This window comes from Camelus ferus, chromosome 12, assembly GCF_009834535.1.
Source record: "Camelus ferus isolate YT-003-E chromosome 12, BCGSAC_Cfer_1.0, whole genome shotgun sequence".
Classification (NCBI taxonomy): Eukaryota; Metazoa; Chordata; class Mammalia; order Artiodactyla; family Camelidae; genus Camelus; species Camelus ferus.
Genome location: NC_045707.1, coordinates 43,169,607 through 43,188,288, shown reverse-complemented (window position 1 = coordinate 43,188,288; position 18,682 = coordinate 43,169,607). Strand labels below are relative to the sequence as shown.

General features: G+C 42.1%; 1 protein-coding gene across 8 annotated transcripts in view; it reads right to left on the bottom strand.

Moving 5' to 3' along the window:
* The window catches only part of ANKS1B (ankyrin repeat and sterile alpha motif domain containing 1B), an 860,521-nt gene that overhangs the window by 30,424 nt on the left and 811,415 nt on the right, over positions 1-18,682 (bottom strand). For all 8 annotated transcript variants that reach the window (XM_032493560.1, XM_032493561.1, XM_032493562.1 and 5 more), the window contains 2 exons: positions 7,390-7,401; positions 6,413-6,499 (listed from right to left, as the gene is read on the bottom strand). In XM_032493560.1, the coding sequence (XP_032349451.1) occupies positions 6,413-6,499; positions 7,390-7,401 (99 nt within the window). The remainder of the gene's footprint in view (positions 1-6,412; positions 6,500-7,389; positions 7,402-18,682) is intronic.

Here is an 18,682-nt window from a genome sequence, read left to right as displayed (position 1 = left end):
ATGGTCGTCATCTCACGGGGGGTGGGGGGGGGAATCGGTACTCGGAGAGTGTAAATGCCTTATGCAGGGCAGGTGGTGGAGCTGGGTCCGAAATTAGGGGGCTGTCTGACTGCAGAGTTCAGGCTGCAATGCCCTTTGTGCCCACCTTTCACTGCTTTCACATCATTTCATTTTTTTCCTCGCTAGCATTTTTTTCATGCCATCTCCCTAACAGCCCCCTCATCCCAACCTGCCTCTAAGAATAACCAGTGGGAAGTAAGTGAGGAAAGGTTTAAGTACCATTATCCCAAAGCACAGAATAACCAAGGAGCATCCTCTGGGCTGCAAACCCTGTTAGAAACTTCTTTTGATACATCGATGTACTTAAGAAGCAAAAAATTTCACATAATTATGCAATCACTTCTTAATCTCATAATATCCCATTTATGTTTATCTGCAGTCGTCATAGATCTAAAAGCCTCAATGCTTTTACCCTAATTACTTTGTAATTGCACAGTCTTAAATAACCCAAGCGAATAGAATGCTCTGAGTATGCCCATCAAGCCTGACAATGCTTGCAAAATGTCCTTCCCTGCCAGCACCCCCGGCAAGTACTTCACGCCCCTCACTCTACCCTGTGTGCTTGGGAACCAATTACAGAATTAACACATAAAAGAAAATTAAATTAAGGCATTCTCCACAGTGGCTCTGTATGTTGACACCACATGCAGCGCTGTCAAAAATAACTCAGATTGAAATCAGAATCCCATAAACAAGTACCATCCTGCTGCAAGACAGAGTTTCAAAATAGAAGGTCATGGTCTTCTTCTGCCACTCAGATAGCATCTCTTCAAGTAGAAAACGAAATAGGAATTTGTGAGTCCTAAATTTAAAATTAGTAAGATCTACACAGTCTTTCCAGGTACAATGTTAGCAGGTGCTGAGAGCCTCCACCATCATTTTAATTGGGGCTGCTATTACTTTGCGGAGCCTGTGTGGATTTGATCTCAGCTGTTCAGGATCCACTATTACTGGAAATAGAGCATTGGCTCCAACTTTTAACTAAACTAGCATTTTGTGTTCTTGAGATTTTTTAATAGCATAAGGTGGATCAACTTCTCGGGAAAGGGTTACAGTGAAAAGTGCCCTGTGATTTTTGTTGCATTGAATTCCCTGAACCTTGCCAATTCACAAGATGTCACTCAATGATTTTCAATGGTATGTGACAGCATTGTGGCCCAGGGAAAAATTGTAAAGTAGGCAAAGTGTGTCTTTGGGGGTCTCTTTTTAATTATGAACTGCATGTCTGTGTCCTCCCCAAGTTCATATCTTGAAATCCTAACCCCCAACGTGATGGTGATTGGAGGTGGGCCTTTGGGTGATTAGGTCATGACGGCAGGGCCCTCATGAATGGGATTAGTGTCTTTGTAAGAAGAGGCAAGAGAGCTAGATGGCTCTCTCTGCCACGTGAGGACACAGCAGGAAGACGGCCGGTTATGAAGCAGGGAAAGGGCTCTCATCAGATACTGAAGATTCAGTATCTGCTGACTTCATCTTGGACTTTCCAGCCTCCAGAACTGAGAAATAAATGTTCACTGTTTAAGCAACCCAACCTATGGTCATCTATTACAGCAACCTAAATGCACTAAGACATTTCCCCTCTGTCTTTCTTGACCTTTCCCCTCAATTTTCTGGAATCCCCACTTCCCTAATCCCCAATAGCTCAGGCTATCTCAGCTCCAAGGTGTGTTGCTTGATCCCCAAATCAGCCTCCTCTCCCACCACTGAAACTTTTATTCCTCTGTTCCCAGGGTCTAAACTAGAGGAAAGGAAGGCTAATAAAAACATTCTATCATTAGTTAAGAATAACTCATTTTACTGGCACTCATCCTAACTGGCACTTAAAAAAAAAGATTTTAAGTGAATTCACACTGATGGTCTGTGTTGGGACAGAAGTTCTTGATATATCTGTGGTGCTACAATGTGGTGAGGATGCAGGATCTCGCTACTGAAACACTGCCATCGCTCTGCACCGTCCACCCTACAGGATGGCGAGGCCAGGTCTCCAAGCATAGGATGATTTCTGAGACTCAGGATACTACAGCTGTAGGTGGAATGGAGACTGCATGGCTGTCTCCTCCTTAGAAAAGAACTCAAGGAGGGATATGTTCTTTCCATCCCCTGCTGTTCATCCATTAATGGCTCCTCCGCAAACTAAAAGCTGGCATCATCGTGAGGTACAAGTCATGTACCGCAGTTGAAAGTGGACTCTTTTTATGTGACTGAGCCTTCCAGTCTAAGCGTGTTCTGGGGAGACTAGGGCTTTTAAAAGGCTTGAGAACAGGAGAGGGGAGGGGGTCAGGCTGCCTGTTCTTTGGGATAGAAGCCTTGGCAGCTCAGTCTCTTTCAACAGGGAGAGATTGTTTTTCCTGTCTGTTGCCTTTCATCATGTTGAGAAACACCTAAAGACGTGTCTGGCTGGTGGGTGTACAAGAGAATTGTTTGGTCCAGCCAACTGACAGGTTCTAAGAAGTGTGTGTGATAATGAAGTGATGGATCCTAGAAAGTGGCTTCTGCCGGCTCCCCTCCAGACCCCGACAGGTAGGGCATTTCTCTGAGTCTCCTCCTTCTCGGGCCAGGCCTTTTCTGAATGAGACCACGCAGCCCCCCTCCAGAGAGTGCCCCCCGACACGGAGGCAGCGGCCCTGGCCAAGGGCCACCTGGAAGCAACCTGCAGAGTGAGCAATGCAGGTAACAGCGGTGCACGTGCTTAACGGGCTCTTAACTTGACTCAGAGCTTCTTAGAAGTATGTGCGATTGAAAAACAACAGGCACTTGTTTGGGCAAACGTTCCAAGTTATTCTGTGCCTAAAAAAACCAGCATCTGCCCTGGTTGAAATTTGCATTCAAAACAAACCAACCAACACACCCAGGCACCGCATCATTCCTTATTTAGCTGGATGGGGAGACTGAGGAGGGGGTCAGAGCAGAAGGCAAAGTGCAACCCACCCTCCACCAAACGCTGGATGTAGGAACCGCTCAGAAGACCCTACTGATCTGAAGATGGATCTGTAACTAGACAGTTGCAGTCCTCTTGGCAGAATGCCATGCTCGAGAGACCTCCAGGCTATGGACCTGCAGAAAGCTGACGTGACTTATCTATAACATTTTAGTATGAAATCGATTCCAAGTTCCAAGACCATTCTTCGTTTCTTCCTTCTTAAATCAGGTTTTGTGATTCAATTTGTTTCCTAAGTTGCTAGGTAGTAAATTTCCGAGTTTGTAACTAGGCACCTAACTCTTCCCCATGAACTCAGCCAAAGCCACTTCTTTATTTGAGTAAAAGGAAATAAGCGCTTTGCTCAGGGGTCATCTTTCCAGTGGGAGCCGACAGGAATGGGAGAGTCATTAAAACACAATGAAGTATCCTTGCACTCCAAAGAACGCATGGAAGGTAGCTGTGGAGTAACAGAAAAAGCACCCAGTGACGGAGCCAGAAAGTCAAGTTTTAGTCTTTCTCTGTAACCAACTGGTTGTGTGACTGCAGGACAGCCGCTGAGTGAGGGGTCTGAGGCCTGCAGTTATTCCATTGTCCAGTGCAGGCTGAACACCTCTCTCTCTCGACAGGGCAGGGTTAGAGAGACGTGATGGTTAGGGGAGGGCTGTTTAAGAACAAAGTACAATGAAAACATCAAATGTGAACAGTGAGCTGTGACTTGTGGTTGTGTCTTATTACAGGCTTCGTGGCCACAAGCACCTCACACAGTGAGGTCTCCAAAGATGTCTATGTGTCCCAAGTCCTCCACTTCAAACAGAAGTGGCCCCCCTTCACAGCACTGCCCAGGGGAGGCATCTCTGGTACAAACCAAAAGCAGGACAGGGAGTTTAACAATCTGCTCCTTTCCTGATGCAGGCCTTAATTAGAGGCTGGTCTTCGTACTGGACAGAGCGGCACACACGACATCACTGCAGACACCACTGGGATCGAGGTAGGTGAGCCCAGTTCCTCTCACAGCACGACTTGAGGATGGTCTTTCAACAGGGGATCCTCCAGGCCATCAGCCCCGGCTGGTGTGGCATTTCTCAGCCTTTCTCAGTTAAACTCCAGCAACATAGCTTTACACTGTTTCTTCTACCTTCTAATACAAGCTCTCTGTTCTGGTTTCTTACACACCAACTCCTGGACTAGGGCTCCGGGGCACTGCTCTCCCCCCAGCTCCATCAGACTGGGGCAGATAAGCTATCTCCCAGGACACTGGGATGGGCACCCTGTACAGCCACCTGCATGGAAGTCAATGTCTTCAAATTCCCGAAAAAGCCAGGCACAGGCTGTCATCTAGTCCTAGAGACACTGGCTCCACCTGCCATCAACAAATGCACTTTGCCTTTGCTCTAGATTTTGAAAATAGGCTGAGGCTCACACTGCAAGGGCTGGAAAGACATGCGTGCTGTCTTTATTTTGTGTCTTTATTCACAAGATTACCTTTGCATATCGTTTGGTGCTCATATTTCCAAACAGCAGTCATCAGTGAGCAGAGATATATGGGTAACTCATCTCAGTCCTGGTGACTGAAGCAGAAGCTTCTCCTCAAACTCTAGGCGATCAAGCTCTATGGCCCTCGATGTGTCTGCAAGCAAAATGCCACAGAACCAACGGAGCTCTCTCCTTCCTCTGATTGTGGACAGTGGGTTAGAGATGATGGCATTAACACAGGTACATCCACTTGTAACACCAGCTTCATGGGATGACGGCCTTAAGACTCTGGAAACTTCTCAGGGCAAACACCATTCATTTAGAAACTGTCAGAATCCAAGCCTGCTCAGGTTGTTAATCTAAGAGAGTATTCAGCTCATACGGTGAAAATATGTTGTCATCCATGGTTTTCAAATGCAAATGGGGTAGAGATGACTGCTCCAGGTTAGGAAAAGAAACATCCAAATACCAAAGCCTTTCTTAATATTTAGATACAATGACAGCAGTGGCATCTTCAGTGAAGAGTTCCATAAAGTTTTGAAACTTTTTAAACCAACTGACTATAATCTAAGGATAGAGGGAGTTTGTGCACCAGCAACTACGGTTGCTTCCAAGAAATAAGAAAGCAAATCGATTGGGATTTTTCTGATTAGGGTCTCCACAACTCTAATCTGACAACAGTAACTGTCAATGACACACTGCTGGGCTGAAGCTGTCATTCCCCGTAAGGCACCTGACTCCGAGTGTGCTTTGGACGTCAGCAGCTAGCACGATCAGGCTGGGCTATCAGCTTTCTGCTTCGGTTTCAGAACTGCTTGTGAAACGGCGAGGCTGTTTTCCTAAGCAGACTGGAGAGCCTGGGCTTATCTGACTGCTGACGCAGCAATCTTCTTCGTTACAGAAAACAAATGGGGAAAACTCTGAATGGGCTGATTCAGATGCTCAGGTTTATCACAGACAGAAAAGACTGTCTCTAAATCCGGTTGCCCTGATCCTAAATTACCATTGTTCAAGTTCACCTGTTTCATGACTTATTTCCTTTCTCCAAAATGGAAGTGGGTACAGCTGGGAGCACTGGGTAAGCAGCCCAGAAAACAAATGGTGTTTCCCAGTGGGAGTACCTCACTTCCCTTCTTTCTATACTTTATCAATTGGAATGGCCAAGAATGAAACACAGGGACATCTGGGGGTTTGTGAGGAGGAGCCAGTCAGGTTTGAGCCTATGGAGGGTGAGAGTGGTCACACCCAAACTTTCTCGTCTAGCACCAGTACTCTGTCACCCTCACTAAGAAAGGACACTGTCTAAGTAAAATGCAACCCAGTTGTCTATACTCAACCTCAGAGTCCACAAACTGTTCACTGTGAGCACAAGTCAGCAGAGTCACAGCACGGCCTGAGTTTTTCTGTCTCTTAAAACAATACAGTTGAAACCCTCTCTTCCGTCTCAACGGTTGAGAATGAAATGCAATTATATGATGTAAAAGCCAGAGGACATGTTCCTGGTGTCAGGGATTCACTACCTACATCGAAGAAAGGACATGCCTGACTCTAGAGAAACGGAAAGACAAACGTTCTAGCCTTTCACCCAGTGACACTTCCTCTGATGGAGGAATGATAACAGTGGTGCATTTTCATTCTAGACATGATTATTTTTTTCTGCTTTAATGTTCTCTTGATCCAAAAGGACATGCTAGATAATGAGTGGCTACAGTCTATTACAGAAGCTACCACAGAAAAGAGAAAGTGAAATATGTGTAGGACTCCTAGATCAAGTCCCCCAAATGCAACGTGCCCATGAGTGTGTGTGTATATCTACAGTTGCATTCAGGGAGCATGATGGCAGGGGGTGGGGAGTGATTAAAATGGAGGAATGTCAGGTACAACGGGAAGCAAAGGACTCTAGATCATTTACTCAGGACTGTATCTGGTGTCTAAACCGAAGAGAGGTGCAGTACTCACCTTATTTGTTGCATCAATAAATTTGACTCCTTTATAAGAGACTGAAAGAATAATGGTAGGGACCTTCTTCATTTGCTCTGTAGACTTCTGAAATTAAAATTAGAAAGCTGTTAGAGCAGCCTGTGTTGCATGGCAACTGTAGCACATAATTTTTCCTCTTGAAAGAGAAAAATGTGCTCAAGTTCAAAACAACATACACACACATCACACACACACCAAACATACTCTAATTTGAATGTATGTCTCTTCTCTTGGGCTTATCCATGGTCTGGGTTTATGAAGTCTGTCTTGCACTTGAGGCTCTAAAAAGCTTGTTCTGCTGCTTCATGTGGGTGAAGGGACACTCCTTGTCCCTGACACCAAGGGGAGAAACGAACAACTCTGTCTCCTACTGCAATTTCAAGCGACTGCTCTTTTGAATAGAGTGAAGCCATGTCAGGGTGCACTCCAAGGGTAAGTTTAGCATGAACAAAATATATACTACCACCCCTCCTTTCTTCCTAGTTTCTTTCTTCAAGGCATGGGGCATGTCTGAGTATGTCCTTAAAACAGGGATTTAAAATACATCACTGTGAATTTTTCTTGAACCTGGCCACATCTACAAAAGATGACAGTATATTTACAGCAGAACTGCTCGTGGCCACATAGAATATAATACCACTCTATCAAAGCCCTCCTGAGGGAGTCTGTATTTTGAGTCACAGCAAAACCAGACCACGCAGGTAACCTACTGTATCATTTAGAGCTGCTATATTCCCAGAGGCTAAGTTCTTCTGATAGATGTTCACACTGACTGAATGTGCTTAGATTTTGCAGCCTCAACAGGTTTTATGAAACTGCAAAAAGTTTCTCCATAATTTAGCATTTGCCTTTCCTGTTTAGTTTCCTCATACATCAGAGGTCACCCACGGTCTGTTTACTTCATTTCTTGTGATGGCTATTCCTCATAAGCACATTAAACATCAAGAAGAACCTACCTGACAGTTAGCCTGATAGATTTTCCGCAGGAGACAGGTGAGAACATAATCGGAGAGAAAATACATAAAAAGGTGAGAGGAAACCATTTCAGTGATTCACCAACAGCACAAACTCATTAAAAAGTAAAGAGAAGAGGTCTACAGATGTATGTAGATGTAGTGACACTTATTTTAGAGACTGCTGCTGGCTTTCACAGACCCTGATTCTCTGTTTCTGTTTTCTCACTCTGTTTACTGCACTGCACAGTCTGATTATGACTGACATGTGAGAGCCTTCTGCTTTGAATGTTCCCCAACCAGCTGTCTTCTGTATATGAAGGGAATCGAGAGAAAATATGAACTTTCTTGATTTCTTCATTTACATTACCCATTTTCCATTTTTAAATTCTGGAATGTGACCAGAATGAAAGAAAGCTGGATAGTGTGAATGAAGCTCATGGAACTCAGCCATAAGTATATTTCATCCTTCATTTGAACCACGGAAAAGGTGTCTCACATTTTCCTGGTTGTTTTGACACATCTTTTTGATAGCTACTATACCCATGTCAAAGACAAAGAAAATGGATTACTAAGAGTACCACTATTTAATATTGTGTTTCAGACAGTATAGAAAAAAAGCAGCTCCCTCAAAGTGCTTTTTAACCAGTTTTAAAATTACCCAGACTCACCAGGTTTCTTCTGTCATTGCCAACAAGAGATATTATGAAACTGGAGCATAAGGCTAGATACTTTTATCTTTTTCAATGCTTTATTCAACCAACTCTAAAATGTGCAAGATAAGTCAAAGGCAAGGCTAGAAGAAGTAACACGCCGGGTGCTGATGGCAAAGCAAGGCGGTGGGCTGAACCCTGAAGAGAGGGCTATAGCGGCAACATGGAGTGGTTTGGGCTGACGTGTGTGAATGTGTGAAGAGCTCCTTGCAAAGAGTTAACAGTGGATTTCAACAAATCACTGTGCCCACCTCTTGCTGTGAATACACTCTTGTGGACAGGTCTATCTGTAACATCAAATAATATATGCCTAATGTACAACTCAAATATCAACATTTTATTGAGGATGAGAAGAAAAATCCCCAAAGGAAAAAAAACCCATTTATCATTCATTCAGCAATTGAGTGGTTATATAGGTGGCAGATGTGCTGGAAAAATGCAGTCTCCTTCAGGGGATGTCCGGCAGACCTCAAATTGTGTGCCAGCTCCAGTCTGCTTCAGTGGCCGTCTGTGCTGAGGATGCTGAGCCTGTGTCGGGTTCTGGTAAAGAGGGCTGGGAAAGGCTAGGAGAGGCAGAGGCAGCAAATGAAGTACACGTCACCACTCCTGGCTTGGTCTGATGCAGCACAAATGTTGACGAATGTGACAGAGCCATGAGCAGAGTGCCTCCAGAGTGCTAAGCAGGAAGAGCCTCACTTTGCATGAGGGAGTGGAGTGAGTCTTCACTCATTCATTCATTCAACAAACACTTCATCCATTCATTCAACAAGCCAGTGTTGCTGGCTAGGGGTGATTGATCTGGATCTTAAAGGATGGATAGGAATTTTCCAGGTGGCAGAAGATGACAAAAGAGGCTATTTTACCAGCAGAATCAATGTACAAATATGCATAGCTGGAAATGAGAAGTAATATGGCGGGTTTGGGTCACTGGTGGGAGATGAGGCTGGTACAGTAGATTTGGAAGATTGTGACTTACTCTCTCAAACTAGGATCCATTGGAACCTTTTAAGTAGAGAGTGACATGATCAGATCTGTGTTGCAGAAAAATAGTTCTGGTGACTAGATGGACTGGAATAGCTAGAGGCTGAATGCAGGGAGGCAGGAAAGTGTAGTATAAATTCAAATGGGAGACCTTAAGAATCCGAGTTGAAGTAGACACTCTGGAGAATGGAAGGGGAAGCACAATTCTGATGAGAAAGAATGAACAAGACCTGCTAGCTGATCTGCCGTGGAAGATGGGTGAGCAGGAGGATGCCGCAGAGGAAGAGGCCATTAACTGAAATAAGGAACACTAGAGGAGAAGATGCTTTTGCAAGAAACCCTTTTGAATGTGATGATTAGTTTGATAATCAGGTGGAGATGTCCAGTAGAAGACAAGAAGAATCAGACCTGGAAACCCAACCACACTGAGCAGGTGGCTGAGGAGATGGGAGCAGATAAGGTGGCTTAAGAGTGAACAGAATAATACATGTAATACTTAAGAAATGAGGTAGAAAGAAGAGTTGGTGAAGGTACTACAAACAGAGCTAGAAGAAGCCTAAGAGCAGTATCATAAAGTCAAGGAGAAGATTCCTTAGATGGTGGGAGCAGTGCCCAATGCCACAAGGACTAAAAAGACCTAAAAATCTGTGCCTAGCACAGTGGCTGGCACACATAGGAGCTGCCACTTTTAATGGGTTTCCTGGGTGAAACCACTGGCTTGGGCAACTGTTGCTGATTTTATCAAGAGCAGCTGCAGGAGAATGGTGGCAGCAGACATAGAAAAGAACACAATGAATTGTGCAATTAATGCCAGCGAGGGGATTGCAGAGCTGGGAAGATAGGCAGGTCAGGACATAGGCTCTTAGGTTGAAATGAAGGCGCAAGCAGTGATTTCTGTACAGACAGAAAGATTTCACATCGCACGCTCAGCCAAACTGAACAAAGATAAAGGATAGTCATTTTTCCTTCCTCAAAAAACAAGAAAAATCTCAAACAACCTAACCCACTATCTCAAAGAATTAGAAAAAAGAATAAACAAAACCTAAAGTCAGCAGGAGGAAGGAAATAATAAAGATCAGAGATGAAATAAATAAAATAGAGATAAAGAACGATAGAAAAAAGTCAATAAAAGCGAGAACTGATTCTTTGAAAGAGTAAACAAAACTGACCTCTGGCCAGGCTCACCACAAAGAAAAGAGAGGACCCAAATTAAAAAAGTGAGAAATGAAAGAGGAGAGAGCACAACTGATACCAGAGAAATACAAAAAACCGTAAGAGAATACTAGGAACAATTATAAGCCAACAAGTTGAACAACCTAGAAGAAACGGACAAGTTTCTAGAAACATATAGCCCACCAAAACTGAATCAAGAATAAATAGATAATTTGAACAGACCTATCACTAGAAGTGAAATACAATCTGTAATTTTAAAAAAGAGTCCCTGCAAACAAAAGTCTAGGACTGGATGGCTTCACTGGGGAATTCTACAAAGCATACAAAGAATTTATATCAATCCTTCTCAAACTCCTTCAAGAGACTGAAGAGGAGGGAACACTCCCAAAGTCATTTCCATGAAGCCACCATCACCCTGATACCAAAATCAGAAAAACACTACCAGAAAAAGATTACAGGTCAATATCTTCAATGAATATGGATGCAAAAATTCTCAACAAAATATTAGCAAACTCAATCCAACAACACATTAAAAGATTATACACCACAATCAAGTTGGATTCATCCTAGGATTCATTACAAGGATGGCTCAATACATGCAGATCAGTCAATGTAATACATCACTACAACAGAAAAAAACACAAAAATCACATGCTCATTTCAAAAGATGCAGAAAAAGCTTTTGGTAAAATTCAACATCCATTCATGATAAAAAAAAAATCCCACCAAAGTGGGTATAGAGGGAATGTATCTCAATATAATAAAAACTATTTATGACAAACCTACAGCCAACATATTACTCAAGAGTGAAAAGCTGAAAAGTCTTCCTGCTAAAATCTGCAACAAAACAAGGATGCCCACTCTTACCATTTCTATTCAATATAGTATTGGAAGTCCCAGCCACATCAATCAGGCAAGGAAAACAAATAAAAGGTATCTAAACTGGAAAGGAAGAGGTAAAACTGTCATTATATGCAGATGACAAGATACCATATATGGCTCTAAACCCTAAAGACTCCACACAAAAACTACTAGAGCTGATAAATGAATTCAGCAAGGTTACAGGATACAATATTAACATACAGAAATCTGCTGCATTTCTTTACACTAACAATGAAACATCAGAAAGCGGGGGGGGGGGGGGGGGGGGGGGGGGGGGGGGGGGAATCCCTTTTAGAACTGCATTAAAAAAAAAAAAACTTAGGAATAAACCTGTCCAAGGAAGTGAAAGACTTATGTGCTGAGAACTATAGAACTTTGATTAAGGAAATTAAAGATGATTTAAAGAAATGAAAGCTATCCCATGCTCTTGGACTGGAAGAATTACTATTGTTAAAATGACCATACTACCCAAAGCAATCTACATATTTAATGTGATCCCTATCAAATTATCCAGGACATTTTTCACAGAACTAGAACAAAAAATCCTGCAATTTATATGGAATCATTAAAGACCCGGAATTGTCAAAGCAATTCTGAAGAAAAAGAACAAAGCTGGGGGCATACCCCTCCTAGACTTCAGACTCTACTATAAAGCTACAGTAATCAAAACAGCATGGTATCGGCACAAAAACAAACATATGGATCAATGAAATAGAACAGAGAACCCAGAAATAAACCCACAGACTTAGGGTCAATTAATCTTTGACAAAGGAGGCAAGAATATACAATGGAGAAAAGACAATCTCTTCAGCAAGTAGTGTTGGAAAAACTGGATAGCAGAATGTAAATCAAGGAAGTTAGCACACTCTCTTACACCGTACACAAAAATAAACTCAAAATGGCTTGAATACTTAAACATAAGACAGGGCACCATAAATTTCCTAGAAGAGAACACAGGCAAATAAAAAATCAGTGATGTTTTCTTAGGTTGGTCTCCCAAGGCAATAGAAATAAAACCAAAAACAAATGGGGTCTAATCAAACTTATAAGCTTTTGCACAGGAAAGGAAACCATAAACAAAATGAACATACAACCTACAGAACGGTAGAAAATATTTGCAAACAATGCAACTGACAAGGGCTTAATTTCCAAAATATACAGCTTATACAACTCAAATAAAAAAAAAAACTCAATCAAAAAATGAGCAGAAGAACAGGCACTCCTCCAAAGGTGTACAGATGGCCAATAGGCACATGGAAAGATGCTCAACATCATTAATTATCAGAGAAATGCAAATCAAAACTGCAATGAGTTATCATCTCACACCAGTCAGAATGGCCATGATTAAAAAGTCCACAAACAATAAATTCTGGAGAGGCTATGGAGTAAAGGGAACCATCCTACACTGTTGGTGGGAACGTAGTTTGGTGCAGCCATTATGGAAAATACTATGGAGGTTCCTTAAAAAATTAAAAATAGAGTTACCATATGATCCAGCAATCCCACTCCTGGGCATATATGCAAAAGATACAAAAACTCTAATTTGAAAAGATACACACACTCCAGTGTTCACAGCAGCACTATTTATAATTGTCAAGACATGGAAACAACCTAAATGTCCATTGACAGATGAATGGATAAAGAAGATGTGTGTGTATGTGTGTACATTGGAATATTATATCCATTATATACATATTGGAATATTTTATTTATACACACACACACATTGGAATATTACTCAGCCACAAAAATGAAATAATGCCATTTGCAGCAACATGGATGGAACTAGAGATTATCATACTAAGGAAGTCAGACAAAGACAAATATATGGAATCACTTATACATGGAACCTAAAATGATACAAATGAACTTATTTATAAAACAAAAACATACTCATAGAAAACAAACTTGTAGTTACCAAAAGGGAAAGGCAGAGAGAGGGATAAATTAGGAGTTTGTGACTAGCAAGTACAAACTACTATACATAAACAACCAGGACCTACTGCATAGCACAGGGAACTATATTCAACATCTTGTAATAAACCATAAGAGAAAAGAATATGCAAAAGAATATATATATAACTGAATCACTTTGCTGTACATCAGAAACACTACACTGTAAGTCAACTATACTTCAACTAAAAAAAAGATAAAGGCTGGTCATTTCTTCTTTCGTGGGTGCCAAGAATCCCTGTTTTCCTAACTGGAGGCAGCAGCACCAGGTACCAGCGATGCAGGCTGTGCACAGGCCTCTAGGAAAGCCCAAACTGTACTTCTCTTTCCACTGAATCAAGACAAGAAGATGGCAGGTCAGCCACAGAGTTCAAAGGGACTGTGGGAGGTCACCAAGGTAATGCACCTCATTTCAAACATTTGTATTTTCTACAAGAGATACTGATCCAACCTCCTTTTAGAGGATTTTCTGGTGGTGTACTTTACAGAGCTTTCAAAGAGGTCTATTCACATGGAATTTTAATGAAAGATGAAAATGCACAGAAAGAAGGTAAATATACCAAGTCTTCACTGACTAATCAGGAAGGCAAGAAATCCAGTAAGCACCCACTTCATTTTGTGAAGGCTTTTCAGGTATCAAATGTGAGCGCAGGGCTTCAGTCTGATCCCAGGCAGCCACAGTTCCACCCTCCCCACCTTCTCTTCAGTGTTGTAATCACCATCTTCTCCTGCCTGGGGGCCAAGGCACCCAGTCCAGACATCACTGCTCAAGTTAAAAAGCACTGGCTCTCAGGCAATTTGGTTTCTATGACCTAACTGCATGCTTTGTTGGGTTTCTGGGTGGTGATTACTCCCACATTTGTATGTTAAAAATTTGTAATATTTATTTATATAAACAGAATTCTCTTTTTCAGACCCATTTCCCTGGTAAAATGCTTAGAGAAAAAACTTTATTTTGTGTTTCCCTTTTGTTTCTAGTTGCCTTTTACTAAACCTCGCTCTTTGTGGAATCTGAGGCTTCCCAGAGTCCTCCAATCCCCACCAGTTCAGTCCTAGCTTCACAAGACAGACTCATTTGTAATGAGGACCTCTACATACCTAAACAGCTAAATAGTCATGGGTAATGCCCTCAAACTACCTTGACCGTTGCAGCACCTTGATCTGCTGAAAGCTAAAAGAATATAAGCTATTACATTGTATTTTGTTCACAGTTTCCCAAATTAAGATTATCATCCTTTTATTATTCTAAGAGGAACAATATTTAGTTATACAGAGATGTTACATTTCTGAAACCTAAAATAAAATGCAACTTTTGAATCTTCAATGTAAAGCCAGTCCTGTAATTTACCGTTGGATTTATATTGTTTTTAAGCATTGTACAGAACAGAGATCATAATTTCCTGTCTGGAGGTGGACACTTGAAATATTGTTCTTAATAGGAAAAATAATTGAACGGTTTTAGGGCTTTTATTTAGAAAAAGGGATTTTTGGCTTCACTGAGGAAAGTAATACCATCTTTTTTCTTTTCTTTTAAATTACAAATTATGAACTGCTTGAAACATTTGTATCAAATCAGAAATTGCCACCAAGTCTTTATTTTAGCTGTACAGCACAACCCAAAAATAGTTTCTCATTTTCTAACGCAGAATCGACAGTAAGAGAATGTCCTTTCACGATTTCAGGACCCTCTCATCTCAAAGCAGGGCTTTCACAAGTGTGAATGAGAGCAAAGAGGTTTATGACCGGGACTGGAAGCACTTCAGCTGGGAGCTGAGTCTAGAGTGACGTTTACGCTCCTAATAGGAATCACTTGTGCCCCATAATCAGTATGGAGAGGGAAGAGAGTGAGGCAGTCCGTGGGGAGGCCGTCACTGAGCCGCCATTCTTACAGAACACCCCGACCACCGCCCGTGTATTATAAGCGCAGACTGGCACAGATTTTCCGACGGTCAACTGCCGTCCAACTTACAGCACATTTTAACCTACACACGGCTACCATGAGAACGTTTTCTACTTAGATATTCCGTGCTGAGTCATAACTATTAATTTTGCCATGTAATATTTTCCTTTGTTTCAGCGCTTAATTATTATATTCAGTTTCAGCAAGAAAATTAAAATAGGATCAAACAATTGTGTTTGGTAGCCCTCAGTGACTTTCGAATGATTAAAAAAAACACACCAAACAAGCATTAACGTGGTGATTTTGTACACGGGGAAGCCAGCTACGACACGGGGATTATAAGAGAAAAAGCAGACCGCAGACCGCAAACCAGCCACTTGAAAGGAACTCTTACCTTTGGAACTCAGCTTCAAAGTCACTTTCTGGAGAAAGCTCAGGCCCAGGGTGACTTTTTGATCACTTTCTGGCCCCCCAGCTGACGGGCCAGGACGCCTTCCCTCCGGCTCCCGGCTCCCCGGCCTGCTCCCGTGAGCCTCCGCTGCCCTCGGCGCCTGCGCCCCTCGCTCCACCTGAGCTGCAGGCCGCGCCTTTCTAGCGTTCGCTCCTTAATGACTACCACGTGGTCTCGGGTTGAACCCTATGAAATTGCCTTTCTTTAAGGGTCAAAAATGGCTAAATACCAGCAATTTTATAGGGTTCGATCTAAAAGCTGCTCAAATCCATGGTGTTAAATAAATGAACAAATGTAATTAATGTATAGTAACGAACAGGAAGCCAGCTTTCTAAAGAAGAACCACAGTCTCAGCCTCTTGACACACGGAGAGTTCAAGAGACTTTTCAGAAAGCCCTGGTGCCCAGAGCCAGGCACGGAGACCGTGGGAGAACTTGGAGGAGAACCACAGATGTGATTCGAGATATACCAAGAGATTCCTACGGAGAGGGTGCAAAAGCTTCTTAGATCTTGTGATATTTCAGTCTCAAAGAGGGAAGGGTTATTAGGTCTTTATTTCTGCAACAGAAACTGCAAGGGTTGAGATGAGGAGGGCAGAATGATTATTAGGGGCAGCTGGGAAGTTTCTCCCTCTTTAACAGTAGTTTGATTCCCATCTGTTTCTGATGACTTAGGGGTAAGTCTCACCTGGCCGGGAAATGAGGGTAATGACCTTTCAAGGGCTTTTCTGGTCACAAGGACTCTGACACAAAGCATGCGTGAATACAGAGCATAAGACCACGTGACAGAACAGTGGGCAAGCAGCCATTCAAACCACTCTTCCGGCATAAGACTAGGCTATTGTTCTGCAGGAATAACTCACATGCCCTGGCCCAGTCTGCACTGCACAAAGCAATGCCCTCTACCTCCATTCCTCTGGCCCTGGCTGGTTTCCAGGCACTGTGGCAGAATGTCTACCAGGACAGCCTGTCTACCAGCAGCCTTCCTGGAATGCCCAGTGGACCAAGGCAGTGGTTCTTAAGACTTCTGAGAGCATTTGAATCACACGGAGTGCTTGGTAAATAACAGACTGTTGGGTGCCACCTGTGGAGTTTGTGATTCAGTAAGTGCTATATAGTTTAGTCCCCCAAAATTCATGTTGAATCCAGTGCCTTCAGAACGCTGAGAAATAAATTTCTACTAATATATGGTATGTTTGTTATAGCAGCCTAAACAGGCTGAGACAGGGAGTCTGAGGTAGGGCCTAAGATTCTGCATTTCTAACAAATTTCCAGATGCTGCTGCTGCCAGTCCAGGGACTCCATTTTGAGAATTTCTGCTCTAAAAATGCAGTTGATCAGTTTGATTGAAGTCACTGTCAGAATCTTTCTTGACAGTGACTCAATTGTACTGCATCTTACATTGATTGAGAGTGACGTTAATTTATCAAAACACTCTTCTCCACTTGACAAGTGATTTCCAAAAATCCTTAGTTAGCACTTAGCTGCAGCTCTTGGTCTTCAGAGCAATTAACAAGTATTATTTAATTCATCCATGGTGCTTCAAGAACTGTGAAAGTATAAAACATTCTGCACATATAATAATGAGTCCAGGTCCTAAAGACAGATTCTAGAGTTACATCTAGAATAGATGTTAACCAGATTGAGCTGATAAGCCCAGACGTCATGCTGAAGATGTATGTTTTCTCATAAAAGTTCCCCAGGTCACCCTCAACTAGGAGCACATCCACGATATGCAGCAACGCCCCAGAGAGACGTGACAGGTAAACATCAATACGTTTTTGTGTACTGCTTCTGGAAGTGTAAATTGGGACAATTTTTGTAAGGTAATACTTACCTAGCATTTTAAGATGTGTATACTCTTTGACCCAGACATTCCACACTTAGTGGATCATTCTAAAGGCTTAATTAGACCAGCTGCAGAAGATTTAGGTATAGGGATAGTATTGGTTGTAAGTAGAAAAAATTGGAAATGACTTAATGACCAACAAAGGGAACTGGTGAAGTAAGTTTGGTTTGGTTCAGTTATGGATTGAAATATTCAACTACCACAAATAATATTAGGGATGAATATTTACTGGAATAAAAATGTGTCATTGTATTTAAAAACAGATTATTAAACAGTAGGCTCAGAATATTTCCTCTTTTTTTGGTAGAAAAGTGATGCTTGTGAATGCAGAAATCATCAGTCTGGAGGATTACATACAAACAAGGTGTTAACAGAGGGATGTTTACTATCTCTGGGTGGTAAAATGACAGTTGTTGTCATTTCTCTTTTCTGTATCTCTGCTCTAAAGTTGAATAACAATGAATATGTATTGCTTTTGTAAGAAGAAAACGTAAAGTTAAAAAAAAATTTTTTTTTAGTTAAAAAAGCCAATTGTAGATGTGTGAAAAAAAAACACATGGGGTTTTTCAATCCATCACTTGTAAGTACAGCTTCCGAGTATGTGTGCATGTGTGCGTTAGTGTCATCTTGAATCTATAAAGGGACCCAATGATAAGCCCCTTCCTCCAGTGCCTCCTTTGCTCACCACGGTGAATAAGAGCACAGGATCCCTGTCTCTTGTTTGGATTCCTGTCTTATCTCTGAACCTTCCAAACTATGTGGCTAGGTATTTTAACCTCTCTATGTCTTAGTTACTTTAGCTGTAAAATGGGTATGTTAATATAGCATCTACTTTGTGGAGCTGTTGGAAGATTACATAATTCAGAGCCCAGCATCAACAGGTTTTAGCTATTACTGTTATTCTGAGAATGAATGCTTTCAATCAGCTTTCCAAAGCACAGCACCCCACAGGCAAAGGAGGGCAGAAATAAAATCAAAATGTGTGAGCATAACTGAATAATCTCCGGGCTGTATGCTAGGATGGCATGAAATAGTGGTTGCAACAATGAACATTCAGCAGAGCAATATATCTGGACCAGTGACAACTGACTCACCGCATTTAGAAACAGAGCTTAAGACAAGTGGAAATTAAAGACAGAAGAGGCGCATGAATTCTTGCAGTGATGTGGAACAGTGAGGGTGTCACATGGGATAAAAGCCAGTAACAAGAGCAATAAAAACAAAAATGAAAAATAAAAAGAACTGGAGTAGGAAGATGATATGGGATAAGGTGGTTGGGATACTTTAGTCTTTCATTGGGTAGACCCCTAGGAAAATCCTCACAAAGCTAGAAGTACACACGAGCAAAGCTCAGCCATAGGGGTTAGCAGTGCAGTGGTTTCTTGGTGTGTATTG